Source organism: Cynocephalus volans, chromosome 2 (genome assembly GCF_027409185.1).
Source record: "Cynocephalus volans isolate mCynVol1 chromosome 2, mCynVol1.pri, whole genome shotgun sequence".
Lineage (NCBI taxonomy): Eukaryota > Metazoa > Chordata > Mammalia > Dermoptera > Cynocephalidae > Cynocephalus > Cynocephalus volans.
The window spans coordinates 125,301,657-125,323,058 of NC_084461.1; the positions used below are offsets into that span (position 1 = coordinate 125,301,657).

At 40.5% G+C, this 21,402-nt stretch overlaps 1 protein-coding gene across 6 annotated transcripts; it reads left to right on the forward strand.

Annotated features, from left to right (window-relative positions):
* Positions 1 to 1,344: 1,344 nt before the first annotated feature.
* LOC134369365 (E3 ubiquitin-protein ligase RNF14-like) lies at positions 1,345 to 21,263 on the forward strand. 6 transcript variants are annotated; one of them, XM_063085787.1, is made up of 9 exons: positions 1,351 to 1,412; positions 3,215 to 3,310; positions 4,790 to 4,959; positions 5,974 to 6,125; positions 9,315 to 9,842; positions 10,529 to 10,757; positions 13,502 to 13,647; positions 16,858 to 16,988; positions 18,635 to 21,263. In XM_063085787.1, exons 3-9 carry the CDS (start codon positions 4,806 to 4,808, stop codon positions 18,639 to 18,641), a joined length of 1,347 nt encoding a protein of 448 aa, XP_062941857.1. In that variant the 5' UTR covers positions 1,351 to 1,412; positions 3,215 to 3,310; positions 4,790 to 4,805; the 3' UTR covers positions 18,642 to 21,263. The 6 variants fall into 6 exon arrangements, with proteins under 6 accessions (XP_062941855.1, XP_062941860.1, XP_062941859.1 ...); XM_063085788.1 differs by lacking the exon at positions 1,351 to 1,412 and adding an exon at positions 2,490 to 2,622; XM_063085785.1 differs by lacking the exon at positions 3,215 to 3,310 and having other exon boundaries at positions 1,345 to 1,412.
* The last annotated feature ends 139 nt before the right edge of the window (positions 21,264 to 21,402 follow it).

Sequence of the window (21,402 nt, forward strand, 5' to 3'; positions counted from 1 at the left end):
AATTCTGATGAATCCCATTTACCTATTTTTTTCTTTTGATGCTTGTGCTGTTAGTGTCCTATCTGTGAAACTATTGCCTAATCCATTCCTGAAGATTTCCTCCTACATTTTTGTCTAAGGATTTTACAGTTTTACTTCTGACATTTATGTCTTTGATCTGGTCTGGCTGGTTATCTCAGTTGGGTAGAACGTGGTCCTGATAACATCAAAGTCCAGGGGCCAATCCCTGTACTTGCCAGCTACTAAATAAATAAATGAAAGTAAAGACATTTCTGTACTTGAACCATTTTTTAGTTTATTTCTGTATATGGTGTGAGGTAGGGGACATATAATTGTAATTCCTGCTCAGCTTCTGACTAATCATGTGACCTTTGTGAAGTTCTTGAGCCTCAATCTCAATTTCCTCATTTGTCAAGAGGGAATAGGAAATGGTACCAAAATCATATAGTGAAGGTAAAATGTATGTAAAGCAGTTAGCACAGTACTTGAAGCCCTCAACCGTTCAATGCATGTGATCCTTATTACTGTTATAATATGAACAAAGAGTGGATGCTTTCATAGTGGAGATGCCAGAAGGATGGGCAGCATTTCTTTTTTAAAAAATTTTTTATTTATTTTTATTTTTATTATTATTTTTTAATTTTTTAAATTTTATTTTGTCGATATACATTGTGGCTGATTATTGCTCCCCATCACCAGAACCTCCCTCCCTTCTCCCTCCCCCCCTCCCCCCAACAATGTCCTTTCTGTTTGCTTGTCGTATCAACTTCAAGTAATTGTGGTTGTTATATCTTCTCCCCCCCCCCCCCCCCGGTTTTGTGTGTGTGTGTGTGAATTTATATATTAATTTTTAGCTCCCACCAGTAAGTGAGAACATGGGCAGCATTTCTAAGAAGCTAGTTGAGATCGGGGAAGAGGCTTGCTTAGTCCACCTGGAAGAGCAGGTCTGGGATTTTTATGGGATTCTCTGCCCCAGGTAGACTGCTGCCTCATGATCACCTCTAGGGATTGGTACAAATTCTAATTTCCGGGCCCCATCCAGAACCACTGAAAGGAGCCCACTGAGCACGAGTCCCCAAAACCTGCATTAGCATCAGGAAGTCTAGAATCATACTGAAGCTTGCCCGGCAGTGGTGAGCTGACGGTGGTCGTGCGTCCAGGACTAACTATGGCCTGCGGGGGTCGGCGAGGGCCCGGGGCGGCCACGGCGGCTGCGTAAAGCTGTCCCACGCCGGCTCCGCCCCACGTCCCGGCTCCGCCCCACGTCCCGGCTCCGCCCCACGTCCCGGCTCCGCCCCACGTCCCGGCTCCGCCCCACGTCCCGGCTCCGCCCCGCTCAGCTGACAACCCCGCGCACGGAAGAGGCAGTGAGCGGTTTGATCCCGGCGTCTCCAGGCTCTCCGGAGAGTGCGGTGAGGGGGCCCGGGCAAGGGCGGAGGGCGGAACTTTCGGGCCCGGGGCGGCAGGGCGACCGGAAGGTATGATGGGGACCGCGCTCGGGGCGCGCGAGTCAGAGAAGGGCGGCCGGGCCGGGGCTGCTCGGTGGGACTCACCTCCCCAAAGCCGAGACGGGGCGCCCCCAGCCAACCCCCACCCGGGGCGCTCAGGAGGAAGGGGAAGGTCTAGGCCCTGCTCCTCGGTCCCCGGGGCCCGCGCTCAGCTCTCAGAGGCCCCTCCGTGTTCCTAGCGCTGGGGCACATGGCTAGGCTTGGGCCTGCCCCGGGTTGTTGGTGAGTCGCACAAACAACGACTCGGTGGCGCGCGGTAGAGACAGCAGCGGTGCCCTGCTGAACCCGGAGCTGGGGTGACCCCAGGGCGGGAGTCCGCAGGGTGTGTCCTGGAAGAATGAGTAGGATTTTCCCAGGGCGAAGGGACACCCGGCGGAGGAGAGGCTTCCCTCACTGGTGTTGCTGTAGCGGTTTTCGTTTTGTCAAAACTAATATTCAACTTGAATGATCTCGTGTCTGATGGCGCCGGGGTTTATTCTCGTTCCTGTGTTGTAATAAAGAAACAGAATGGTCTGAATCCAGGCTTAGTTATATATTAGCTGTGTGACCGCGGGCCAGAAGGGGACCTAAACTGTGATTTTTCTTGTTTGTGTAACGGAGGGAGTAATAGGACTTGCTTCGTGTGGTTGTGGGAGTCTAGCATCAGCTAATGCATTGGAAGGGCTTAGCACGATGCCTAGCACACGATAAGAGTCACTAATTGTTACTGCTATTGTGACGACCGACGCAACCTCCTGCTTCCAGTGGGATGTGGCGGAGGGGTCACTGAACCCTTCCCTCCTGTTCCTCCATTCCAGCACTGTGCATTTCACCCCCATTCAGTTATAATCTTTTCCGGTTTCTAATGCAAGGCACTGGTGGACGTTGAGAACAGTACACAGATGGAAAAGACTTGGTCCTGGCTTTTGAGAAAGTAATGGTAGGAGTCTGGCAGGAGAGGAAGTGCAAGTTCACAGACTACTGTAATACAAGGTGAGATGTGACAGTGTCGGGAAAGTTACAGTCTGGCTGGATTTTAAAGGAAGACATGGGTCTAATTGGAAAACGCTACGTGGAAGAGGACTTTGGAGGTGGTCCTTGAAGGCTCAGTGGAAAGAATCAGAAGGAAATGGAGGTTAGCGTTTTTAGAACTCTCCATAACCCATCTAAGGACCACACTCCCCTTCCCCATACCCCAGTTAAGAAGCCTGGTTCTAAAGCATGTAGAATAAATCTTGAAAGTTTATGTGTGTGTGTGTGTGCCCTTGTTTTGTTTTTAAGTATTATCCTGCTGCCAAAGTGAACCTAACCTTGGTGTCATTGGCAGGGTTAATTCATGAGCAGAAGAGAGGAAAGCTGGAGGGGGGTGGGAAATGAAGGAATGAAACAAGCAGAAAAGGAAAGGAGAAAAAACCAAAATTCAAATTTAAGAATATGTATGCTATGGGGCATAGTTCCTGTCCTCTCATATGACCTTGATGTTGCTCCTCAGCTCTCAGCTCCTCCAGGGCTGCGGGCAGTCAGATAAGAAGGCTTCTGTCATTGCTGGGGACATGCGAGTGCCCTTTTAACCACATGGCTCAGTCTGTCCTAGAAGAGTAATATGGAGCTGTAGTTTAGGATTGGCTATATGTTAGGATGTGTTTGACTTTGGTGGTGTTTATGGAAATTCAGAATTTAAATTTGGAGAGGGTCCTAACACCAACTTTCGTATTTCTTTTCTGCAGATGGCAGGTTTTCCATAGTATATCTAGTATGAGTCCTACATCTCAGCCTCCTATCCAGCTTGAGCAGTGTCAGCTGCACTGGCTAGCGAATAAATGGTATTTGCATGAATTCCCAAATGAACTGAAAAACAGCGAGCGTTGTTAATATCCTTTTCTTCTAGTTGTTGCTAATAGGTACTAAGTGACCTCAAATAGAACATGTCATTGTGTCTCAGATAGGGATGTCGTTTAAGGAGAGCCATCAACTTCTGGGGAAAAAATTATTTTTTGAAAATGGAATCATTTAAAATGAATTTTTAAAATTGCGTAGTGCCTTTTATAATGTGAAAAACCATGTCCTAAGTTTTCTGTTTTGTACATTTCGATTTTAAAAATATTTTAGTGGAGAGGGAGCATATTTGCAAGTGCAATTATAGTTCAATATTTTCATTGACAGAATGGTAATATTTTTGTTGTTTTGTTAAAGTAATTTTTATAGATTCTCATTGCATATTCTATCCACATTTAAATTATCTGAAATTGTACTACCTCTTTCAGTAATTGCGATTAAAAAAGCAATGATTCACACTTTAATTGTAGCATATTTTCACTCTTAGAGTTACCTAAAATAATGGTAAATCTTCAAATTGATGACCTTTTAGATTTGACAAAATCTGTTATTATTTCAACAATTTAATATTGTTTGCTGCTTTCTCAGTTGTCTAACTTTCTCATACAGTGTCTGTGCTTGTAACATCCTCACCAAGAAGGTTTTCTCAGCTGAGAGCAATCTGCCCCCTCAAGGGACATTGGGTATATCTGGAGATGTTTTTGATTGACACAACTCTTAAGGGGGGCACTAGTGACTTCTAGTGGATAGAAGCCAGGGAATGCTGTTAAAACTCTTACCATGTATAGCACGGTCCCCCACAACGAAAACTTATGAGCTCCAAATTGTCAAAAGTGCTCAGGCTGAGAAAACCTGCCCTGGAGGTTCCTGTAGATTTTGAAAATTCACTTATTTTTGGATATATATCAAATATACTTTGCCTCCTCTTGAGAACAAGGCACTTTGCCAGCTTCAGTGGACAAATCGAAGTAATTTGTGATTTGTTCTTTTTAAAAAGTTTTTTAAAATTGTGCCTTTTTTGTAAATAGTCATAAAATACCTAAGTAGTAAAGTCAGCAGTAAAAGCACCACAACCATCCTTTTGAAAAAATTGTTACTGTGGCAAAGGTAGTGGGATGCTAGATACGGCTGTGATTTTTAGTTTAGCAGAAAAGTCAGAATATCCATTAGTCCTTTGCAGTTGTTTGTGGAGCTTTTTTAAAAGTGTCATTAGGGCCGACCCAGTGGCTCACTCGGGGGAGTGTGGTGCTGGGAGCGCAGCGGCGCTCCAGCCAAGGGTTCGGATCCTATATAGGGATGGCCGGTGCGCTCACTGGCTGAGCGTGGTGTGGGCGACACCAAGCCAAGGGTTACGATCCCCTTACCGTCACACACACACAAAAAATAAATAAAAATAAAAGTGTCATTAAACTTTTTTCAACTCTGTGCATTGTCTGTTCTTAACTGATTTGAATGTCTGTCTTCAGTTCCTCAGAAAATTAAATGTCGTCAGAAGACCGAGAAGCTCAGGAAGAGGAATTGCTGGCCCTGGCGAATATTTATGATGGAGATGAATTTAGAAAAGCAGAGTCTGTCCAAGGTGGAGAAATCAGGATCCATTTGGATCTGCCACAAAATTTCAAGATATTTGTAAGCGGTTAGTTAACAATATTCTTGTAAACAGATTTTTCTCAATAAAGATTATTCTCAATTTCTTTATCTTAAACGATTTGTCACTTTGTGTTTATAGGCTTTAGTGACAGATGGCAGTGTTACAGATGTAATCCATCTTTTTAAAATGAAAATTAGAATGGGATGTAAGCTGTTGCCTATTTGATTCCATCTTTTTGCCCACTGAATTGGGATATTATCCTGCCTATTTCATGCGTCCTAGTCTTATTCTAACTGGCAGTTTATCAGCCATGAGCCATTGGCTGTTCAATCGGGATAATCAAAGAAGAAACAAAATAATGTGTGGAAAAGCACTTGGAAAACTTCACAATACCATGGTGGTGGTTAATACTGTTTGGTTTCCAGAATCATTTCAACTATTGTAAACACATGACACATGCTGGTACTCTGTGACCTTTTGCTTCAGGAAAAACAAAACTGCTGCTTTTGATACAAACTTTCATAAAAGACCTTGATGCACACTTCCTCAAGATGTTTCTACTATGAAGGCATTGAGTACAGAACATTGAGTGTGATCATTTAAATGGAGCTTTGATTGTGAAAGTGCTGTATGCTGTATCATAGCCTCAAACCTGAGGTCATTGTGTGAGCACAAATTTTCCCAACTATGATTCATGGATAGTTGGCACATGCTGGTCTAACTAGGTCGTGGCTGTTTGATAGAAATAACATCCTTTTCTTTAGATTGTGTCTTTAATCATCTACTCTAAACCAACAATGAAACAAAACATTGTGTATTACTTGGTCTTTTATGTTAGAAATTGTATTCAGAAGTATTTTCATGGTGCTTAGTTAATTTTTTTTTTTTTTTTTTTGAAGGTGGTGACTATGAAGTTAAAATTAGTGAATAGAAAGTGTTTTGGGGGAGGGTTTTTATCCCCTCAACTAAAGGGTCTAGTTTTTCTTGAGCACTGCTCTACACTAATGGACACTCAAGTGTTGACCAACTGATCCTTTCTAATGTTTGTTTTTGGTTCAGGCAATTCAAATGAGTATCTCCAGAATAGTGGCTTCGAATACGCCATCTGCTTTCTGCCTCCACTTGTGCTGAACTTTGAACTGCCACCAGATTATCCATCCACCTCCCCACCTTCATTCACACTTAGTGGCAAATGGCTGTCACCAACTCAGGTTAGACCCGAAACTTAATTTCTCCTATCCATTTTTAGAAATTTAAAAAATCATCTCTAAGGGCTGGCCCGTGGCTCACTTGGGAGGGTGTGGTGCTGATCACACCAAGGCCACGGGTTCGGATCCCTATATAGGGATGGCTGGTTCGCTCACTTGGGAGAGCCTGGTGCTGACAACACCAAGTCAAGGGTTAAGATACCCTTACCGGTCATCTTTAAAAAAAAAAAAAAAATCATCTTTAATTGAAGACTACCTTGATGATCTAGAAGTCGGTGCATGAAGAACAAATGGGTTTGATTTTATAATTTTTTTCCCTTGCCTTCATGAATTATAGCATTAATGAATTGAAAATGTTTGATGTTTTAAAAAGGAATGGCACTGATTAAAACAATCATTATGAAATATGGGAGTTATTTTTAGTCAAGTATATTGTTTCTCTTCTGATCTGCTGTTTTCCCATTTGTTCTATTGTAATAGAGACTATGAGATCATTCTCGTTTTTCTTAAACATTGGTATTAGATTTTTTTCTTCTTAAATAATCATTTAATTGTAATTAGGGCTAAGAATTGAGCTAATGTAGTTAGTTAGCAAATTTCCTGAATAAATATATAAATACTTTTCTTTTTAAAAATCTGTATATTAATAACTAGTATGTGTTGACTGCTGTCACATAGACATAAATGTACAAATATACAAAATTGTACAGTTTCTGTAGATATCTCATTAAGGCTTGAAGACTTATATAATAGCCTTCATTTCCTCTGGGTTGTATATTCTTTTCTAATAACAACTGCAACTCTTGATTGAGACATAACTATAACTTGAAGCCAGAGAATTCTGGGATAGGTCATAGATCAATAGCAGCTACTTTTCTAGAAGTTATAATGAACATTGATAGACTGATGTATATTAAGGGAAAAGCTTTCAGAGCTCCTGCTGTGAAGGAACAGCTCATTAAATCTTCCTTTTTGATCATAAAGTTTTCATTCCCCTTCCCACCAGTCTAATCTTTTAGATGAGATTGCTTTTACAGAATTGAGCATATGGTTTAAACATTTTTTTCTTATTTTTTTTGATGGCTAGCCAGTAGGGGGATTAGAACCCTTGACCTTGGTGTTACAAGGAAGCACTCTAACCAATTCAGCTAACCGGCCAGCTCCTATCATTCACAAATAAAATTATACTTAAAAGAAAGGGTAATACATGAGGAATAAAAAGGAATATTCGTTTACATTCTAATATCTTTGCCAGAGCCAGTAGATTCAAGACAGTTGATTATTTGCCCAGGAATATCAAGAGTGTTTGACATTTAGATCAGTGATAGTTGACTGAAACATTTAGATATTTATACTTCCATTTCTCCGGAGAGCTCTTGATCCTTTACATCCATGCATATGGGCACACATGCACAAAGCAGAGACAAATTAACTGGATGTGTGGTTGCAATTTCAAATTCCAGCCTATCAGCATCTACTTGATACGGGCTTTTAGGGGGAGTGCACGGGCGGAGGGCTGTTATTTTATCTTTTATAGCTAAAATTACACTAGCAAGGGTCGCCGAGGCCGTGGGTCAGATCCTATATAGGGATGGCCAGCACTCACTGGCTGAGTGTGGTGCGGACAACACCAAGCTGAGGGTTGCGATCCCCTTACTGGTCAAAAAAAAAAAAAAAAAATTACACTAGCAATTCTTTATCAAATTTTCGTGCATATAATTGACATTTTAAGTGGTCTCTTGTGTCCCTTCTTGGTTCGATTGTTGTGTGTTGCTACCCCTGATTCCTTGGAATTATGAATCTCATCTGTTGATAGTGAAATTGACATGGACTTATTCACTGATTGGGGTAGGTGGATAGCAGGAAGTAGGTTTAGTTTTCTGGCATTTTCCATTATCTCTCACACAGAGAAACACACGGTCCCTCTCTTACTCTTTTCCTCTATCTCACCGTCTACCCTTCACCTTTATGTGCATCCCAAATGCCTCTTTTGAGAAGGGTCTGGAAGAGAAAGGAGGATAGAGGAGAATGGCTTCTTCATTGACTTGGCTTCTTCATTGGACTTGATGGCTCCCACAGGACTCAGTGCTTCCCTTTCTGTATTACATTTTATGGATTTTAGCAGAATTCTGTAGAAAAGCATGGTTGATCTTATAAGCATATTTATGCAAATGTGAAAAGGTATCAGTTGTCCAATTGTAATTTATCAATACGTATTTAAGTTAGAGCCTGTGTGGGATTTAGTTGGTAGCACTGCACAGGAAGGAACAGAAGATGTCCTTTTTTGCACGTTATTTAAATTTACAAAATTTGTTGCCCATCTGGATGGCTTATTTGTGGATGTTTACCTAAAAAAGAAAAGCTGCTTAGAAATCCTGAGCTCTGCTTATGAATAGATGTGTTACATTTCTGATAGAAAATCCTCTCATATTTGCCTTTCAAGTTGAGCAGACCCCTTTGTAGAGGAAAAGTTGAAGTAGTTTACCTCTGGTTGCTTAGCCTAGGAAGTGTGAACTTTCTCCATGGCACCAAACTTTGTTAAGGGCTTGTAATTATGTCCAGAGTTGATATCATTCTACTTCCTTCCATTAACCAGCACGTGATGTTCTCCCAGATTGGTTAGTTAAAAACAGCTTGTAAATCTGAAAAATAAGGGCTCTGAGCTTGATTCAGTTAGTGATGCTTTGAGATGAGTTTGCTTTTTGATAGGACTGGGAGTTAGAATTAATTTTAAAGCTGTTCTTTTTTTAACCATTACTCCAGGGTACCTACAGGGCTGGGACTTCCCAAGGAAAATAAACAGTTCATTTTTGAGCTAGATTTCTTAGTGCTTTACAACATATATAAGGATACTAAAACAGAGAACAAATAAAGAATAGAAAAAGTCTTCCATTTCAGCGGTTCAAATGTAAATCTTTTTCTCCATCTTATGGGGTCTTGCCACATCTCTTGTTTTCATGTACTTCTTCCAGCTTCTAACTTCATTTTCTTCTGTGGCTCATGTTGCTCAGGAGTTTACGAAGTGCCCTGATAAAAATGTTGGTACTGTTTTGTAGCCCAGTTTATCACAGTAGTGTTAGGATATGTAAAGTCCTAACTTACAAGTTTAAAAGATTTCGAGGGAAATCAGGAGTCGGCAGCATGATCATTTTTCAAACTCACCAGCGTCCTCTTGTGTTTTCTTTCTCCTAGCTATCTGCTGTGTGCAGGCACTTAGACCGCCTCTGGGAAGAGCACCGTGGCAGCGTGGTCTTGTTTGCCTGGATGCAGTTTCTTAAGGAAGAGACTCTAGCATACCTGAATATTGTCTCTCCTTTTGAGCTCAAGATGGGTTCTCAGAAAAAAGTGCAGAGAAACACAGCTCAAGCCTCTCCCACCACAGAGCTAGATTTTGGAGGAGCTGCTGGTTCTGATGTAGATGAAGAGGAGGTTGTGGACGAGAGAGCTGTGCAGGATGTGGAATCGTTGTCAAGTCTGATCCGGGAAATCTTGGACTTTGATCAAGCTCAGCAGATAAAATCCTTTAATGGTAAATTGTTCCTGTGCAATATCTGTTTCTGTGAGAAGCTGGGTAGTGAATGCATGTACTTCATGGAGTGCAGGCACGTGTACTGCAAAGCCTGTCTGAAGGACTACTTTGAAATCCAGATCAGAGATGGCCAGGTTCAATACCTCAACTGCCCGGAACCAAAGTGCCCTTCGGTGGCCACTCCTAGTCAGGTAACTGTTTATGGTGCTGATGGTTGTCTCCTAATTCTCTTTCACAAAGGGAGACGTCTTCTTAGGAGCTCCCTTGATAGGGCGCCTGGGGGGCAGTGTGAGGCCTGGAAGCTACCCACAGATTGTTTAGGTGTGTCCATGAAGAATGCTATGGTTTTATTCTACAGTTGAGGCAAATGTAAATGCTTCCTTTGCTGGCCTTGGAATGGGTGGTCCTAGGCAAGGATGAATGTAATTTTAAAAAGTAATAATGAAGTAATTCTGATGATTTACTTTGTGTATCTGCTAGGATCCCACCAACTCTGGGGAGTCACTAGCCTGTCTTTGTGTGAGGTTGGGATCTGGAGGGCCATCCTTTGGAATGTTTAACTGAATCGTGTAAAGACTGCATCATAAGTACAGCCTACTTTTATTTTTTTAATCAATTTAATTAAGGCATAATATTACTTACAAAAACTGTACACATTTGAATTATACAATTTGCTTAGGTTTCACAAATGTGTAGAACCATGTAACCACCATCTCATTGGAGATATATACCATTGCAATTCTTGGTTTGATTTTGAAGTGAGAGGGAGATTTTAATTTATGTGCCCTTCTGGTTTATACTGGCATCCTAAGAATGTCCTTGGGATCAGAACTGTTTTGGGAATGATCAAATCTATGTTATTTTGTATTTCCCCCAGGTCAAAGAGCTAGTGGAAGCAGAGTTATTTGCCCGTTATGACCGCCTTCTCCTTCAGTCTACCTTGGACCAGATGGCAGATGTGGTGTGCTGCCCCCGCCTGTGTTGCCAGCTGCCTGTGATCCAAGAGCCTGGCTGCACCATGGGCATCTGCTCCAGCTGCAATTTTGCCTTCTGTACCTTGTGCAGATTGACCTACCACGGGGTCTCTCCATGTAAGGGGACTGCAGGTACGTTGTTACTGTGTGGACCCAAACTGCACTGCCTTCCCTTACCTCCCCACTCCCAACCCCCCACCCTTCCCAAAGCATTATGACTTCAGGTTTTCACTTTGAAAGTGTTCACTTAAGAGATATGTCTGTGTCAGTTACTGTCCTAGGCTCTGCGGATATAGTAGGGACCAGAAGAGACAAAATCTCTGTGCTCATGGACTTACATTCTAGTGGGAAAGACCGGCAAACAAAATAAATAAGGATATTAGGTGGTGGTAAGTGCTAGGAGGAAAAAAATAAAGCAGGGACAGAATATGAAATGTTACGAAGGGCAGGGAACTTCTATTTTTTTTTAGGGAAACTGGGGTGGCCTCACTGACAACATGGTTTAAGTAAAGACTTGAAGGAAGTAAGGAAAACCATGCCGCCTTGAGGGGGAACATTCCAAGAGAAGGAATGGCATGGTAATTTCTACCTGTAAATGTGGAATAATGTAAATCCAGATGGCAAATGCAGGGCATCTAAGCTGCCATTCTTGTTTCCATGGCACATATGTCTGATGAGTCATCAGATGCTTTCTCACCGAGCACAGGGAGGCCTCAGAATCTTCCTCAGCATGGTGCTTCAGTAAGTCACCCTCTGTTGAAGGAGGCACCGTAAGTGAAACCTGTTTTCCAATTCGATCTAGGTTGGGATTGGGAAATCAGGTCCTTGAAATCCATTTATCTAGACTTTAGTGGCTTAGTCTTTCTCGGGCTAACAGAGTCAATGACAGTAGCTACTTCATAGGGTTATTCTAAGGATGGAAGTGAACTAATGTAGAGCCACTCAAAGTTGTTATATTTGTTATACTGGTCTATGATGGGATGAATATGGAGGTTGAGAGTCAGGGTTAGAGAATTTTATAGCTCTTTCACAGAGTAATTTTATGTCAATCAAATCTAATAAAAATTTAGGGTTGTACTTTTTGTCTTTACTTTCATTTTTCTAATAATTGGTTGGATTATATATTTTACAAAAGTGTTGATCCTTGCCAGACTGGGGGAAAAAAACTGTTCTTCAGCATAGTGAGAAACAATGAGCTAATACACGTAAAATGCAAAATGATAACTATTAATGCTTTTATTATTATAGTACTAATCGCTTATGTTAGCAGACTGTCATTATTTCCAAGAAAGAATCCTGAGAGGAGAGAGTGAGTAGAGAATTCCAGTTGCCTAGGCCAGATTCTTGTAGAGGGTAAGGGCAGGTAGGATGGAGAACTTACCAAAATATAATACAAACCTTTAATTTAGACTTCTATAACGTTATCATTGAGAGGCTGGAGTGCATTTTGGGTGTGTCATAGCGTATTCGGGGAAGAATTGAATATATTCTGGGGGTTTCAGCAAAATTAAGAATCTTTCTTTCTCTTTATATATGTATTATATATTATATGACATACTCACAATTTTATTATTTCAAGAACATTAAAGCAATAAGCTTTGTCCTTCGTATGTCTAGGAACAAAAAAAATGCTTTGAATTAGTAGAGGGATAAAAGTGACAGGATTAGTAAGATCTGTCTGTTGCATTGAAGTTGAGGTGATGGAGCCACAGGAATGCACAACACAGAGAAAGGAAAATAGTGCAGATAGGACTCTGTCTTAAAAGATGTCCATTGCTTTAAAAGGGAGACAGCCCTCTAAATATTATGAAGAAAGTAAACTAATAAAATAACTACAACATTGTTGAGAGACGTCTTTAAGTAATTGTGTTGAAAATTAAGGTTATAGAATTGTGAATAAAAGCCTTTTGTCTACAAATAAAGGCCTTGGGAATGGCTGCCTGTTAAGTGATAGAGCAGTGGATGCCAGGTTGAAGATCATCAAGGGGAGAAGTTGACAGGAGGAACTTTCCAGCACTTATAACAAATCATAGTACAGGTTGAGAGTGAGCATGGTAATTTAAAAAAAAATTTTTTTCTGCTTCTGTTGTTTGAAATGAGCATGGGAAGTTTTATTCACTGGTTTTTTTTGTTTTTTTTTTTATGTACAGATTTGAACAGTTAGTTTTTGCCCTTAAGCCAAAGGTGCCTCTGTGTATTTGTTAGATCTTGTTCATTATCAAATGTTGAATGATGCTGACTTAGAGGAAAATCAGTGTGTGTTTTCAACCTTTGTGTCTTTTAGATAAGTCCATCTTTATCTGTATACTACTAGTTGCTTAAATATATCAACATTAAGAAATCTAATTTGAAGGAAAAAAATGACCTATTATTCTACCACCTTTAGCAAATCCATCTTTTCTAATTGAGGGATTGCTTTCTCTTCTTGTCATTTCTGTAAATGTAATTTTTACCTAGTGTTTCTGGATTCTGTAATGAGTATTTTTGTTTGTTTGTTTTTGACAGCTGGCTGGTACAGGGATCTAGCCCTGGACCTTGGTGTTATCAGCACCATGCTGTAAGCAATTAAGCTAAGTGGCCAGCCCCAGTAATGAGTGTTTTAATTGGGTTGTAGCCATACTAATTATAAGTTTTTAATAACTGAATAATGTCATTAAATGCCTCTTCCACAGTTATTTCCTTAGAAATTTAATTTGTTTACCATTGTTATATGCATCTGCATGTATATGACTTTACTTTGGATTATTTCCTTAGGATAAAGTTCCAGGAATAGCACTAATGAGTAGTCAAAGATTATGGCCATTTTTAATAACCTTTAGTCTGCATTGCAACGTTGTATAAAAGTTAATTTTTCATTTCACTTATCGACTCTCAAGATGATGACCCTGACGCAGATGAGGTCAATAAACGATTGTCGACATCGAAGTATCGTCGGAGGAAGATTAAGAAGGAAGAGATGAAAAGTAAGCAGTGGCTAGAAAATAACTCTAAGAGCTGCCCGTGCTGTGGGACTCCCATACAGGTAAATGTTTTGGTACAGGCTTGGAGGCAAACAGACTTGCAGACATGTTATGATTGCCTTAAGAAGCCTATTGGTTCATTTTATGAATTATTAGTCCATTATTTATGACTTGTACTATGAAAACACATTTGGTATTTATGTAGCCTTCTTACTTGGAAGATACACATTTCACTACTAAATATGGTTATGGACGTTACATGTATTTACACTTCCTTTTTCAAAGTGCTTTCATACAGTGACAATTGTTCTTTTTTAAAAATTTTTTATTAGCATATTCATTGTTGCAAATCATACTTATTCTTTATGCCCCTTATCTAATCTCTCCCCTTCCCCCTCTCCTTTTACCTCTCCTCCTCACCCTTCCCCCTTCCACTTCCCCCGCCCCATTTAATAACCATAGATTTGTTCTCTCCATCTGATAGATTAACTGTTCCTCTGTTGGTTTGTTGCCTGGATGATCTGTCCAATACCGAGACAGGTGTGATCACGTCCTCCCCTATTATAGTAAATCAGATCTTCTATTACTCTGGAGTGTGGTTTGTGGAGAGAGATGACCTCTTTTGTTTTTTTGGTCTCTGCTGGTGCCTTTCCTTGTGTCAATGCAGTTGAGAGTCTGGTGTGCCATCTGCATGGTGGCTGTAACTGCTGCTGTAGAGATTATCTGCTTTTGCAGCAGCCACGGCAATTGCAGTGGCTATGGTGGGTTACCTGTGTGGAAATGGTGTTTTTGGTGTGCTGGTTTGGCTGGGTTCAGTTTCACCTGGCTCCATACCTCAGGATCCCGGGGGTGCCCTGGGGCAGTGGCAGCAGCTTGCCTGGTTGCGGCTGGGTTCAGCTTCCCCCAGTTCCATGCCTTAGGACCCTGGCGGGGCCCTGGAGCAGTGGCAACAGCTTGTCTAGTTGCCACTGGGTTTGGCTTCCCCCTGCTCTGTGCCTCATTCTAAGTTGTTTTTGCAGAGCAATTGAGGGTAGGGGTAGAAAAGCAGGGGGAGGGAAATTATAAGGTGGGGAGAGGAGGAAGGACAGGGGCATGATTGAGGCCCGTGGCACCCCCCTCATTCTGGCAGGGGAGATCAAGGGGCTTCCAGTGGCGGTTTGGTTGTTGTTGGGCTGGATGGAGATGTTGTGGGGGTGTGGCTGAAGTCCTTGGCCCCCACCACCCTGGCTTGGGAGCCCAGAGTGTTTCCAGTGGTGGCTTGTTGGTTGTCACTGGGCTGATGTTGAGGGGGTGTGGCTGAGGCTCTTGGCCCCCCACTTCTGCAGCTTAGGAGACTGGGGTATTTCTGGCAGTAGCTTGGTGGTCGTGCTTGGCTGGTTGAGGATGTCGGGGGTTGGGCATGGCTGAGGCCTTGGCCCCCTACTGCCCTGGCTTGGGAGTCAAGGCACTTCCCGTGGCAGCTCAGTGGTTGTTGCTGGGCTCATTGTGGATGTCAGGAGGGCATGATTGAGGCTCTTGGCTTTCTCCCCTCCCTGGCTTGGGAGTCCAGGGTGCTTCCAGTCCTTCTAGGTTGTATAGGTTTTCTTTGGTGGTGTTAGACCTTTACTAGTTAATATCAAACTTTGTCTCTGTTCTATGGGTATTTTGTTTTCTCTCAGTTCTGTGTTGGATTATTTTCTGTTCCCACGACTTAAACTCTGCACTGGAACTAATTCGTTGTCCATTGCTTACTGCTAAAATGGAGGAATTTCCTTTGGGGACCAGCACTTGAGCCCTGTAGTTGAGCTAAGCTAAATTGCTTCATTGCTGCTGATTCCCTGGGGAAATCTTTTTGTGTAGCTCAGATTTTAATTGTTGACCTCGTATGTACTTCCAGGTCTCATGGGTTCTGATACACCTGGGTTGTGTGGAAAGTCTGGTCCAGACCTGGGTCTATTTTAGCAAACTGCAACCCCTGCAGTTCTATATTCCTGACCAGTCTCCACTGAAGGGTCCTGCACTGATTGGAGGGCAGATCAACTGTCAATGCTGTGCCCCAATGTTCCCCCAGTGGGCCAGTCTCCCTCACCACCCACACTCCAAACAATTCCCATAGGATGGGTCATGCACCACTCCATGCGATGACACACGGTCTCTGAGTGTCTCATTTTCTCTACTGTCTGTAGCTCTTCACTCCTATGTTGGTCCACAGGAACCCGGTAGTGGTCTTGCTGGCCTGGAGGCCACCAAAGCCCTTTTCTCCCCTGCAGCCTCCAAGCAACTTCATATGCGGCTTTTGCCAGCTCTTGCTCCCTTTGCTTACCAGGGGCCAGCCTCAAAGTGGACAGGGCTTGAAATTGTGTGAGAGGTCCTTTCTTTCTCTCATCGTGGCTTTTCCTGCCTTCATGAACTCTGTAGATCTCTCCTCCTCTTCTCCTAAACTCTAGTGGCCCCAGTTTTGCTGTCGTTCCTTTTTAATAGTTGTAAATTGGTTGATTTGTGGGAGTGAGTGACGCTGGGGGCTACAATCGTCTTATATTATCTCTACCTCAATTCGAATGGGTTATGAGAAGGGCACACTAGAGCTATAATCAACTCTTAACTCATCTATATGATTAAAAAAAATATCACATCTGACTTCTCAGAACTATTTATCCTGAAATGTAGCACATCTGATGAATACACTCAGTATACACTCAGAAAATGGAGATATTTTTTCAGTAAGCTGATTCAAAATAATTGGACAAATCTATTGCTTCTTGACAATATTTTGACATGTTTTGAAATCAAAATATATCTTTGCATCTGATTCTATTGTTCCTGTCTGTTATATCTGAATTGACCCAGCGGTATTCCCCAGTTACTCCATTAAGGAAACTGGCATTGTATTTAACTACTTCTAACATGCCTTAGTGCTATCATAGAGTGGAAGACTTGATACCAAATGCTTACTTAGATTTACATAAAAATGTAAACCTCAAACATACTAAATCTGAACATTTTAATATTAATCTAACTACATGTTCCAGTCATAATATGTGTTTGATTTGTATCTCCTGTTTATCAGAAGATATTTTTCTAAGTATCTAGTTGTAGGGACACCTGCTAGATATTTTCTGTGTTTTACTTGTAATGCAAAATAGTAAGCATTATAGTTATCCGTGTGTTACCTATGTATCTCAATCCTGCGTGAGAAAAGACTAGGAGAATGTTGTACTGAATCTTTTTGGCTTGTGCATTTCTCTTTTGCTTTTACAGCATTGATGTTTTTCTCCTTCTATCCCTTCCACCAGAAAGTAGAAGGATGTAACAAGATGACATGTCCTGGCTGTAAGGGATATTTCTGCTGGATTTGCATGAATTCCCTCTCTCAAGAAAGACCTTATGATCATTTCAGTAATCCTGATTCCCCGTGTTTTAAACGGTATGTACCCACACAATTTGTTAGGCTTGGCAGCAATTTTTAGGACGTGATTTGCAGACTCAAATCCCTTTTTTACTTAAGGATTTAGGCTTACTTAGAGAATTCTCCTACATGTTTTCCCACATATATGAATTTTTATATTATTTCTTGAAAGTGAGTTTGGTAATGAGATATGCACTATCTGAAAATTCTTATCTTTTATACTCAACTTTTTATACTGAAAATTTTCAAACATACACACAAATTGAAAAGATAGGATTCAGAATCCTAGAACACCTTCCACCTAAATTAACAATTGATAATACTTTGATGTATTTGTTGTCTTTATTTTTTGCTGAATTACATGAAGCTGAGTTGGAGTTATACGCTTCAACTCTAAATACTTCCGTGTGTATCTTCTAAGATAAGAAAATGCTTTTATGTAACAACAATGCTTTAAAAAGTTTTTAAATAATGGCGTACTATTGTTTAATAGCACAGTATATGTAAAACTTCTCAATTATCCCTAAAAATATCTTTTAAAGCTATTTTATTGACCTAGGGTTGAATCAAGTTCACTCGTTATATTTGGTCTCTTTTAGTCTCTTAATGGAGAAAAGTTTTGACCCACCTTTTGTCTGTGTATTAAAGGGACACTCGCTTATTGAAGAGTCCAGGCTAGTTGTCCTATATAACATCTTACCTTTCAGAGTTTTGTTTCTTCACAGTGTCCTTTAGCTTCTTTCTCTGTCCTTTATTTACTGTAAACTGGAAGTTAGGTCTAGACTGAAGTTTGATTAGATTTAGAGTAACATTTTTGATAAGACGCTTTATGACGGGTGATGTATACATTGTGCCACATCGGGAGGCCCATATCAGGCTGTCCTTCTGTTAATGTGATGCTCAGTTCCATCATTTGCTTTATTGAAAAGGTATATTTTCCATTTTGTTATTAAAATCTGTGGGGTGATTCCTTGGCACAATGTGAATGTCCAGTTTTCCAACAGCTCTCCAATTAAAGCATCAGTTGATGATCTTGTTAATAGGTATCTGTGGAGCACCCCAATCATTTGTGTTATGAAACTATCAGAGAAATTGAAGAAACAAGCCCTTCCCATGAATTGTTGGAAATCTGGTGTTGGAAATTGCATGAATTTTAGGTAACACAAGGGAAGGAAGACAAGCTGGTAACTGTAAAACATTCTACAAATGGAGAGTGCAAGGACTGAGGAGATAGACAGAGTGATGATCAGCATGTAATAGAGATACAGTGTAATAAAAGAAAAAGAAAAAAAAAAAACCAAACAAAAAAATAGAGTTATACTGTCTTGAAAGAGTTTAGCTTCTTCTAGATAGCCTCCCTTCCCCAATCTTGGCTTATTCCACATAGTGTATACATTGAGCATCAGTTTTGAGATACCCATCCCCCTTATTGTTTATCCTTGGCCCTAGAGAGTTTGTCTGGATCCTAAAAGGGCTGTTCTTGCAAATGTAAGGCAGTTTGTTCAGGGTGACCTAAATTTCAGGTCTTCTCAGTAGAGAGATTAATGGAAATGATGTACAAAGATGTTATCAGAAGAGTATAGAAAGGTTTTTGGAGAGAAGGAAAGACATTATATTCAGTTTTGTCCACGTGCATAAAAATGTACCTTATTTTATGCTTCCAGGTGTTAATATCCTGTGAATGTTAATAGAAGACTAGTTTCCTCGTTCTGCTCAAGATATGGAGATGGAATGGTTTGCCCTAGTCTTTCATCCGGTGCACAAAGCAACCTTGCAGGATATATAGAGTGCCATTCATTCACTCTTCCTGTGTAGAAGATATGGAAGAACAAGTTTTATATTTTCATATAGTACTACTGATTAAGACACATTCATACATTTTTTCAGTGTAACATAAATTGAGAAAAATTATAAGCCAAAGGTTCTGAAAATGAAAACTTCAGAATATTAAATATTTTAATATGCCCAAAGCTCTGAATAGTTAAAAATTAAATATTTATTTTCTTCCTCAAGCTGTAGGTAAGGAGGGGTAAAGAGTTAAACTTATTAGACCCTTTTGTCTCTGAAAAGCATCCCTCTAAGACATTCTGCTGGAGCCCCCTCAGTACTACTTCTTACCACTGGGGAGGGTAGAAGCCTTATTAAAAGTGGACTGGCTGGGCCGGCCCGTGGCTCACTCGGGAGAGTGTGGTGCTGAGAACACCAAGGCCCCGGGTTCGGATCCCATATACGGATGGCCGGTTCGCTCACTGGTTGAGCGTGGTGCTCACAACACCAAGTCAAGGGTTAAGATCCCCTTACCGGTCATCTTTAAAAAATAAATAAATAAATAAATAAAAAATAAAAGTGGACTGGGACCTTATCTCCTTTAGTCTGTGTTAGTCACATTCCATCCAACCTAAATTTCTGCTGAGTTAATTCTTTCCTTGGGGGAAGCCCTTTACTCTATAACTGACTGCATGCCCCAGTGTCATTTTGACTTGCTGCATTTCAGAATAGAACTTTATAATAATTTTTAAAAATATTTTTTAATACCACACACACACACTGTGGGTACTTGATATTTATTGGTGGGGTATACAGTCCACTGGTTTAGAGCCAAGTCTAGGATTTAATGATACTGGCTCAGAAGAATTTCAGCCCTGTTCAACTTGCCCGGTCAGTAGAGCCTGGATTCAAAACGACTTGCCTTTGCTACCTTTTGCTCCACCTTCTCTTTGTTTACCCTCACCCTGCTTTCTGTTGGGAAGGACAATTTTCGTATTAATTCCAGCAGCAGTTACTATTATTTCCTTTGTGGAATAGGAGAAAGTCTAATATATTTCCCATCTGAACAAGCCAAACATTCTTTAATTATCTGCTTTTTGAACCTGTTCACACCAGAAAAGTTCCTAATTTGCTAACTTCCTGTATTATTTTCTGAAGGTTTTCTCTAAATAGCTGTGAGAATTTGGCTTTTTACCTGCTTTTGCAACAGCAGTGTTTTGGGTGAGCATTTTGGCTTGATAACTATATTCCTGTTTCTGGGTTTTGTTGGTGTTTTGAAAAATTGTCTTTGCTTATGGCTTGGTGAGTGGCTTGGTAGCAGAATAAGATTTTTTGAAAAAGAGACAGCAGAATTCCACTGCAGCTTGTGAACATGTTCTTTTCTGCTACCTCGTTATTTAAAGTTAAGGAATCAGTTTTAACTGTTTTAGATGTGTGTGTCCAAAGAGGCAGCAAGGACTGTGTACTGGATCGTCAATGAGGATGCTTAATCTTAAAAAATAAAAATAATTTAAAAAATCACCTTAAAAATATAACTGAGTTGCTGCTATTTGTTCTGTCTCCAAGGCAACTGATCACATTTTAAAAGTCTGTTTGGCATGGAACATCTTCTTATGCGAGAAGAAAGTCATGGAACAGCACCTTCTCTAATACCTGGGCTAGTGAGTGAGCTTAGGGGTTAGGGCCCAGATTTTGTTTAAACCAGATAGTTTCACGGACTTCCATTCAGTACCTTGTGTTGAAGAGCCAAAGTTAATGTAAGAGTAGTTGAAGATAAGAAATGAAAATTAAAACAATTATACAGTATGTACCTGGAAAAGAGACTTCTGTGATTGAATAGGAGTTTAATTCGTAGTTTTTCAGTAGTAACCACTCAGAAACTCTAATTTAGTTCATGAGCTGGTTGATACTTGCTGGAGATCATTTAATTTGAAGTTGTTGTATGTTATGTTGAGGATGTCATGGAAGTAGGAAAGAAGCCTTTAAAATATAGTTTTATGAAAGAAATGGGAAGGTTTTTTAAATTTATGATTTAAAAAACATAACAGAGGTGTGTAGTCTCAAAGAATTGTTTGTTCACCTGAGTATTTCTTTCTTCTTTCCTCAGGTACAAAATCTTCATCCCTCAGTTTTAACAGAAACTGTAGAGCTTCTAAAATCTTATTTTTGAGCATGAGTTATGGGCCAGATATAAGATGGAGTAGTTTTGGTTGAGTACTTTTGTCTCTGAATGAAATGAAAAATTTGGGTAACTCCCTGAATGAATGCCCTGTGAAAACAATTGGGTTTGTGGAAGGTGGTGGTTTCAAGAAAGTGTATGAGAGAATAAAGTGTTTTGTACCTGGCTTAATTTCATGAAGGCCCTTTTCCCAAGTGGCTGAGATTTGCCATAAATTCACATGAACCTCATTGTTCCTTTTGGTGGGAGTTTGGAGAGGCCCTGTCCCTTGATTTTATATAAAAGGTTTGGATCTAGAGCTGATAAATGACAATAAATTACTACATAATTTTTTTTTTAAGTCAAAATAGAGTCTCTGTGATTTTTTAAGCTCATGATTGAAGAAGTAACTTAAGGGCCTGCCTTTCTCAATTGAGAGGCATCTTCTCCATCCTTTTTTTCAAAGAAACTGTTTACTTTAGAATAGTTTTAAATTTACAGAAAAAC